This window comes from Oryza brachyantha, chromosome 12, assembly GCF_000231095.2.
Source record: "Oryza brachyantha chromosome 12, ObraRS2, whole genome shotgun sequence".
NCBI lineage: Eukaryota > Viridiplantae > Streptophyta > Magnoliopsida > Poales > Poaceae > Oryza > Oryza brachyantha.
In genome coordinates this window covers 6,187,521-6,196,888 of record NC_023174.2, presented here as the reverse complement: position 1 = coordinate 6,196,888, position 9,368 = coordinate 6,187,521, and the positions used below count along the sequence as shown (strand labels likewise).

Below are 9,368 nucleotides of genomic sequence, written 5' to 3'. Positions count from 1 at the left end.
TAAATAAACGCCAGGCCATGAGAAAACTTGGTTGATCTCCAACTTTTTCACCCCCGACTTTTGATTTAAACACTAGAACACAAACCAAACAGTGGGTATGAATTATGTTTGAAATACCTTTGTCTCCACAAGTGGCGGCAAAAGAAAACTTTTTCTTCTTTCTCACTCCCATTCCCTTCACTTTCGTCTTCTTCTTCCCTCTCTTAAAGGTTTCAACAGAATGCTGCCATGGGGTGGACGGTCGGGGTATGGAGAGGACATCCAATGGTGGCTAGGAGGAGGTGGGGATGCCTCGTATGGTTAGGGGGAGGGGGGGTTAGGAGTGACTGATAGGCCGGCCCAAATGCCCTTTCACCTCAGTTTATGATCATTTACACCATTTTTTTAAAAGATTTAATAGCTACGAACCTCCATTACGATGTCTAGGGCATTACAACAAGGCCACTCTTAATGCTAATTAGGTAAGACCACCTCTACAAGAAAAGATCACCCACACCACATGAGGCTAATACCGATGACAGCTGGCTGCAGCCTCGCTAACACACATATGTGTGTTTAGATTCATTACCAGACGTATGCATCTAGATAAGACCAATAATAAATATTATAACGTGAAACGGAGAATACTATCCATCACCATAAAACATTATTACGTGGTATACCATTTCCCATATAAATAAGCAAATTAAAAAAAATCTAGGTGGGACCGACTAGGCCCATCAGGAGAGCTTAACCAGGTGGGCCTAGCGGGCCTGGTCAGGAGGGCATACAGGAAAACCCGCCGCACGCACAGCGGGGACGCCGCAGCCAGCTGCCGGCGATGAAGCGCTTCTTCCAGCCCGTGCCCAAGGATGGCTCCCCGGCGAAGAAGAGGCCCGCCTCCTCCTCCGACTCCGGCGACGCCCCCGCCCCCGTCCCCGGCCCGGCCGCCGGCGCCGCCGTCGGGGAGGGGGATTCTCCCTCTCGCCGCGAGGAGCAGCCCCGGAGGTTCGTGACGTGGAACGCCAACAGCCTGCTCCTCCGGATGAAGAGCGACTGGCCGGCCTTCTGCCAGTTCGTCTCCCGCGTCGACCCCGACGTCATCTGCATCCAGGTGGGACGGGGGTCGGGGTGTTTTCGTCTTGGGCGGGGATCTTCGCCTCCTTTTCCCTGCCTGGGTTTTGCTCCCCTAGGGTTTAGTCTGCAGCTCTCTGCGGCTATTGCGACTTGGAGTAGGGTTTTAGGCGCGCGTATGCTGCAATGTGGCATGCCAGAACTGCGGTTGCTCTCAGGCGTTTCGTCGAGCGGGTTGGGGGACGTACGTTTTTCGTTCTTCGCCAAGTGGAGATTCGACCAGGGAGGTGCGATCTCGGTTGAAAATTGAGGTTTATAACCGGCCAGGGTTGTCTCAAGGCGCATGATAGAGGGCATCGCTCCATGCATTGTGTTGTCTTGGCGTGCGATCTGAATAAAATCACCTTATTTCTTCGTAGTGGTGTTTCTAGGAACAACATGTGAACAGCCTAGTTGTTTGTTTCTTCAGTTAGCCACTTGTGATGCTAACCAAGCAATGCATCCGGACAATGTGCTACGACAAACTGTAGGCCATATGCGAAGTGCTTTCGTCAAGTGAAGTCTTCAATTCATCATATGGGATAAACAACCTTTTGTTATCCACAAACTTGAGGTTCACAAACTTCACATACTATTTGACTGTGTCATGGGTCAGTGATAAATCTGAACCTCTTTTTTAACTCCATTGCAGTTTATTTCTCGTATGCTTGTGATCCCAATATCCCCTTTTTTACAAGAATGATGGATAGCTTTGTTGGACTTAAATTAGGCGTATCCTTTTGGAATCCACATTAGGGGCTTGATCCTTAACATGAGGAAGTTTTTTTTTATCGTTTTTAAACCTCATAGTGTTAACGTTGTTTCTCCTTGTACTACTCAGTTGCCCGTTTGTTCTTTTCTATCCAGCTGGCCAAAAATAATTTTCTCTTCTCTGATATTATTTTTATCAGCAGTGCCTAGAAATGCAATATTAGTATGTGTATCATATAACTAGGATATTAACTATACTTCTTTGTCAGGAAGTACGGATGCCAGCAGCTGGTTCCAAGGGGGCACCAAAAAATCCTAGTCAACTGAAAGATGACACAAGCTCATCACGAGACGAAAAACAGGTAATGCAAGCATTAAAATTCAAAAGATTAATGAAATTTCCTTTGGCTAATGCAGAAGTCAATACTAGACAGACTCTTTGCTTTTGATAACATTAGTTGAATCGACATCTGATCAAGAACTTTTAACCTTGATTCGTTTGATCTTCATACAATGTTAGCTTTTTTTTAGATTAACACACTTTAGAATTACTAGAAGATTTGCTCCATGTGTATTTAGTGCACTTTACAAGCAACCAAGTTGCTACACATGCTGACTAATATTTTCAGGAGTTGTGACTGTTTAGTATATTGCATTTGTTGTGCTCCAAGAAATCGTTCTAAGACCACATCTTGATGCCATGCAGGTAGTGCTGCGTGCTTTGTCAACTCCACCTTTTAAAGACTATCGTGTCTGGTGGTCTCTTTCAGACTCCAAATATGCAGGAACAGCTATGATTATAAAGAAGAAGTTTGAACCGAAGAAAGTGTCATTCAACTTGGATAGAACATGTATGTTTGGAGTTGCATGACTTCATATTTTCCTTTCATGGGCAATCATATCTCTTACAGTCCCATTATCTGTGTTTTATAGTGTCCATGTGCCCTGCTGATCTGCTCTAGTGTGACTGATGAAATACAAGAATTATTTTAATACGCACACTATGATGAACATATTGTGTCTGATTCTAATGCCACTCTGTCTCTCTTCCTTTAGCCTACAAATCATATGGCATATAAGTTTCATGAACAAGCATAGATGGAAATGGCTTTTGTTGACTGATATAGACTTGCCCAAAGTGATGATTATTTACCTTTGTGGCCTTTCTTATTGATTTACTTAGTTGGACCGTTGTGAATCTTGAGATATTTCTTTTTTTGTTTCTTTCTTTTGTTGATAATGTCGTCAGCTGAGATTATGTTCTAGGACTTCTGAGTTGTTCTTCCTGATTGTTAAATTTTAATTTCCCCTACCCTTCATGGAAGAAATGTTCATGAAAACTTTAATTAAAAAGGTTCCAGGTCAACACACTTCTTGACACACTGGCAACTTTGAATTAATATTTGGTTTCATTATTACTTTTCTGTATCCTACTACTCTTTCTTAGGAGTTCGCTTTTCTATTATTTTCAGCTTCCAAGCATGAAACAGATGGTCGTGTCATTATTGCAGAATTTGACTCGTTCCTCTTGCTGAACACTTATGCTCCAAATAATGGATGGAAAGAAGAGGAAAATTCATTTCAAAGAAGACGGAAATGGGATAAAAGAATGTTGGAGTTTGTTCAACAAGTAGACAAACCCTTAATCTGGTGTGGGGACTTGAATGTCAGGTAATTCAGAACTTGTTGCTGATTGTCTTGTTTTCTCTGGACATATAGTTACATCTTTGTTCTCTTATGTAGATTTGATTCAGGGATACTGTATCCTGGTGTATAACAGAAAACCAATGCATGACAAAATCTTGGCACTTTGGCAGAAAAGCTAATCAGCAACAAAACCTTGATAACAATTTTTTTTCTGTCAATGATGTTTTGAGCATATTATAGTCCGTAACATACATATAACTAGCTGTGATATGTATTTTGTATTCTGAAGCTTGGCTTCGTGCGGGACCAATAGTTCATGGTATAGTTACTCTATATTGTTTTTTATTTACAATTGCAGTTATGTTACCCTGTACCCCTTTCTGTTATCAGGATTTCAAGATTAGTTCATCAAAAGCATACTCAGTAGCAAGGGATAGATTTTCTTGTATTTTCCAATGCAACCACTGGATACTCCCCTACATGTTGTGATCTCAGTGCAAAATGTTGTAAAGATTACAACTGATTTAATTATATTATTTAAGTGTAGTAGTTTTAGCTCAAATCATCAATAATATATTTAATGTCTGCTAAATCCACTGATCTGACAATGTATCAAAACTATGGACTTTTTAATAGGTTTACCAAAATGTCATGTTTAGTAGATGCACTTCAGGTAATTGTAAATATATAATTTTTTGAACTGGTCATGTACTAAAGTTTCCATTAGGTCTCAAAGGGAGTAAGCTTTCAAAATTTTATATGAACTTGCTAAGGAATTCATATTTGCTAATTGCTACACCATAAATAGTAATAATTTCGTCCTTGACACCTTCCATGAACCAACCTTAGCTCTTATACTTCTTTGTATTTGAAATATTCCAGTCATGAAGAAATCGATGTCAGCCATCCTGATTTTTTTAGTAGTGCTAAGCTCAATGGATACATCCCTCCTAGTAAAGAGGTAATAAGTACTCTATTGATTCAAGTCTTCTGTTCCCAAGTCACTGCGACTGATCTATTACTTTCATGGCTTTTTACATCTCTGGAACTGTATGAAATCTAGTCACCACATTGAAATGTGCTATGCATTCATTCTAGCTGCATGTTGGAGTTCCTTAATGTATTTGTACCATCTGTAAACAGTGCATTTAGTTAGTTACGTAGACAATGTCAGTCCGCATTAGTTGTTAACACACCCCTATTATTCCTAAGATCATTGGGTGCACTTCCATTATTTAAAAACCAGCAATCATTCTTTTCATTTCTAGCACTTCAATCTCCAGAGTTAGACTTTGCTTTTATTAGTGGCTGTGTTGGTTCTATTCCGACTTCAGGGGATCAGAATGGGAATACCCATATTCAAATTATGGATATTGATAGATAATAAGGAATCTGGAAACACTTGACCCAATTTAATATAGTGAAGGGCAGGGCTGTGAATATGCACATTTCAGTTACAAGAAGCACCTACTACCTCCGTTTCATATTATAAGACTTTCTAGCCTTGCCTAAATTCATCGATTGATGAATGTATATAATTTATATATATGTCTAGATTCATTAGCATCCATATGAATCTAGGCAAAGCTAGAAAGTTTTACATCGTGAAACGGAGCGAGTACATATGAAGAAATTCATTTCTGTCCTTGCCAACAGTGATATAATATCAGAATAGTATATTTTTTACTTTAATCATCACTGTTCTAAAAGGTTGTTGCCTAGCCTACCTACGCAACCATTAGAATACTGATATTATGCTAGTATTTTATTGTTATGTATTACAATTTAGGCTCTTGAGGATATGATGTATATTTAAATGCGCCGTCCACGTGCCATTTGTGCTAACTCGCATACTTCCTGTTACAAGATAGAAGTTCTATTGGATTGCTGTTTAGTCTTATACAATTCTGTTGAATCCTACTCTTCAGGACTGTGGACAGCCAGGTTTCACCCCATCAGAGAGGCGGCGCTTTGGCAATATATTGTCCCAGTAGGTGAAAGTTGATACATTTCTACATTGGAAACTTTTCTTTCACTATCTTTGATAAATGATGACAACTTACACTGATGATGCTTTTGAAACTTGATGTCAAAAACATATTAGCATTACATGAATGGTTTCATTTTTATAGTGTTTGACCATAAAAAGGTGATATTTTCTGATCCAACTGATCTTGTTTAAATGGATTTAAATCTGTAGTATAGTTAGCAGTGCACCGGCTACCATTATGGATTTGAATAAAAAATGCATGTCTAGTTCTTCGTAGTCATCATGGATATGGTTCATGCTCATTGAATGTGCCTCTCACTCACCTTGAGCATAACTTAGAGAATCTTCGTTGATAGTTTTGTTCCCATCCTCAGCCTACCTGAGTCACCCCTCTAGGTCTGGCTAGTAGAGGGTTGTTCCAGCATTGTCACTTCTGCATGATGGGCTCACACTTACACATATGCTCGACCTGACGGGGTTTGGGGCCTTGTCATTAGTGTTTCCACGGGGGATGAGAACTGAAGCCGCCTACCATGTTGTGTATAACATGATGAGAGAAGCATCTGTGGCTGGTGGCCTGGTGGGGTTGTTGAGCACAGTAAAGTCATCAAAGGGATGGCCGGATGGGAGTACAACTCGTAAGGTTGCACATACTGTGACTTCAGATGGGATGGGATTATGGCCTTATGACCTTATGCGAAGGTTGAATTTCGTTGGTTTTGGGGGCTTGGGACCTGCTGGCTGGGTTATAGGCCTTAACGAGCATGCAGAGTTGTGGACTACTCAAAGTATCAAATATCAAGCCATGCTGAGTTATTCAAGCTTAGAAGTTCATGAGCCGCTCAAGTTTGAATCGCTCCATACTCGATTTGAGCAGGACTTTCACCAAGGAATTATGAGCAAGACTTGTATCTAGGATTCCCCTAGTTGGTTGCAACGAGACATTTATTAGTACTGCATATATATGTCTTTGAGATTTTGAATACCTTATGGAATAATTATTTGAATTTACAGAGGAAAGCTGGTAGATGCTTACAGATATCTGCACAAAGAAAAGGACATGGATTGTGGCTTTTCTTGGTCTGGCCATCCAATTGGCAAGTAAGAAAGATTTCAATGATTATGGTAGTCTCCATTTGTTTCTTAGATTTTATTGCTGCATTATCAAACATGTCCATATCTGACATTTATATGCCATCTTATTACATTCCTCCATAGTAGTAATAGGTTATGTACAATATACAAATGGTTGCTTTATAGGTATGCATTTTACCAATGGTTATCTTGACAGCTATTCTTTATCTGCATGGTTTGAATTTACAGTTTATCAATTTATGAAAAGGGGCTTACAGACTTACTAAAGATGATCCTATATGTTTGGCGGGTATATAATGTTCTTCTAGAAAGTTTAGATTGCGCTGCGACCTGAATTGTGGAAATTGTCTAACAGTTGTTCTATTTTCAATTAAAATTTTTCTAATATTTTTAGTTTTATTCTGGTAGTCTAAATTGAATCCTTAACAAACAAGATGATCAATATGATCTCTGGTAAATCTTTTGTAGTGAATATGGCTAATGAACTAACTTTTATATCATTTCAACTGGAATGTGTTCATCCTTTTTTTCCATGAAGACTTAACTGGTTTTAAAATGCCTACAGGTACCGAGGAAAGAGAATGCGAATTGACTATTTCATTGTTTCAGAAAAGTTGAAGGACCGAATAGTTTCATGTGAAATTCATGGTCGTGGAATAGAACTAGAAGGTATGTGGTTAAAATATCGCTTGACTTCCTTTTCCTTCGTGATAGACATGTATACATATAAAAGTGTCATTTTTACAATCTGACCCTCATTAAAAACTTTGTGCTAAAATAGAGACCATGTTGGAATAGACCTGTGTGAATTTTGTTTCTAAAAATATATCCCAGGTATTATGTAAGTAGATACATTGGCAGTAGCCACTGGTACTAATCACTTGAACAAGAACCGTGATAGCAGCTTCCTTAATGCTATCTCTACTTTCTTAACAAACTCTATCTCTTACATCCTAATTATTTTTCTGTAATACAAATTAACTAATACTCGTATCTGAGGAAACTAATTGATAATTTAGAGAGGCAATATAATCCTATGCCACTGTGGGTACTGCATGTGCTGTACTGTACCGCCACTGTAACCTCAAAGGCACTGCATCACTTGGCACCATCTGAGGTCGATGGAGAGGGTTTACTAACATGTCACAGCTCGGTGCCATCTAGTGTGGTGTCATGCTCTCAAACATGACAGTAAAGATTGAGGACTGGAGGTGGCTTGTTGATGTGGTGCATAAACTTTGTTTACTCCATGTTTCTGAAACAGACTGGAACATATGTTATCCCATCCCATCAGCTTTCTTAACTTCAGCTGGTTGCAACTATTAGTCTATTATTATGCATTTTGCCTCTTTTTTTAGTAACGTAGTTTTTCGAGCCTGATTTGCTCACAACGGATATATGGGGTTAACATTTCAATAGCATGATGATCAACAAATGGGGAGCAGATAAATTATAAATTATACACGTATATTAGATAATGAACTGAAAATACATGCTAGACTATTACTACAATATAAATGGTACGATGTGGAAACTTGCGACCCTTGTGATCACATTGCACTATGCAGTTAAAGTTCGAGTGAGTATAAGTACCTCAACCCCGTGAAAATTTGTTACATGGACCCAGGTGGACATAACAGAGCTGATTGTCGGAGTAGTTGCACCTTGCACTTTGATAATTCATAAGGTTAAATAGACTTTTTCCTTTATTTTATGTTAGTGAATTCCATGTTGTAGGCAATAGAACTGATGATGACAGACAGTAGAAAAAATGTGCCAAGCGTAGAAACTCCCTGGCAACCCTCTTTTGCTATTGTTCCGGTGATAAACATTGGCCTGGACTACTGGAATTGAAATTCTATGCATATGCCTACCAGCAACGAACACCAATGATCATCTCTGCAAACAAACTCCATTTTTCCCAAGTAAATGGTGTGTGTGTCTCTCTAGGCCTTGATATAATTCATCATCGACCTCCATTTTTGCAGGATTTTATGGAAGTGATCACTGCCCCGTTTCACTTGAGCTCTCGGAAGAAGCAGAAGCACCAGAACCCAAGAGCTCCAACTAACTTCTATGTTTCGTGCTTAACCAGACATCCTGGAGAATTTAGATTAGCTTGTATCTCTTGAGTCATTATCCATTATTCAAGCATTATCCAAGTCTAGCAGTGTTTCTGTTTATGAAATGCACGATCTAGCTAGGATCCTGATTGTAGTTATATTGTTATGGTCAGCTATGCTATCTTAGAAGATCAGAAATTCTGCCATTTGTTCCCATGTTTTCAATCGGAAGAAAAACAATATAGGCAGGCTAATTCTGATGCGCAGGTAGACGATGTTTTAGAACTGTAACATATGGAGTTAAACCACTACTACATGACTGTAGATTTGTCATTTAATATGACTCAATCGGGAAAACGTGCAGAAATTATAAAATTATATCCAAAAAAATTTGCACCGTTATCTTTTTGTTTTTGCTATGGACAGCTTATGTTTATAAGCCACAAATTAAATTTTCAACCTTAAAGTTGATTTTAGAGTTTTTTATCGTAATTTATTTTTAGTCTTGGCTTTTAGATCGCTAAGAACATGTATATAAAAATTTTATTAATAAATTATTTTTTGTTTGTAAATACCTCAATGGCTCCATAGCCCTTTACTCTCATATCATTAGAAAATTTTTAAGCTAAAATGTGTCATATGTAGATCATCCATTTAGTATCTATACTGTTCTAGAAAGTGGTGGTGGTGGTGGCAATGAATCTGCTATCTATCAATTATATTATATATTGTTGACTATCAACTACTTCTTTGAGTATATAAAATATACT

At 38.7% G+C, this 9,368-nt stretch overlaps 1 protein-coding gene across 1 annotated transcript; it reads left to right on the top strand.

The window, feature by feature from the left end:
- Positions 1-783: 783 nt before the first annotated feature.
- Positions 784-8,989, top strand: LOC102714693 (DNA-(apurinic or apyrimidinic site) endonuclease). The gene is made up of 9 exons (XM_040529223.1): positions 784-1,093; positions 2,073-2,165; positions 2,510-2,654; positions 3,276-3,474; positions 4,333-4,411; positions 5,379-5,440; positions 6,455-6,541; positions 7,101-7,204; positions 8,524-8,989. The coding sequence occupies exons 1-9, from the start codon at positions 821-823 to the stop codon at positions 8,604-8,606; spliced, it is 1,125 nt and encodes a 374-aa protein (XP_040385157.1). The 5' UTR covers positions 784-820; the 3' UTR covers positions 8,607-8,989.
- Positions 8,990-9,368: the final 379 nt, after the last annotated feature.

Bases quoted from the DNA above. Each gene is read 5' to 3' on its own strand.
- LOC102714693 (XM_040529223.1), top strand. From the start codon at position 821: ATGAAGCGCTTCTTCCAGCCCGTGCCCAAGGATGGCTCCCCGGCGAAG. The intron at 2,166-2,509 runs GTAATGCAAGCA...GATGCCATGCAG, and splicing joins CATCACGAGACGAAAAACAG to GTAGTGCTGCGTGCTTTGTC. The intron at 6,542-7,100 runs GTAAGAAAGATT...AAATGCCTACAG, and splicing joins TCTGGCCATCCAATTGGCAA to GTACCGAGGAAAGAGAATGC.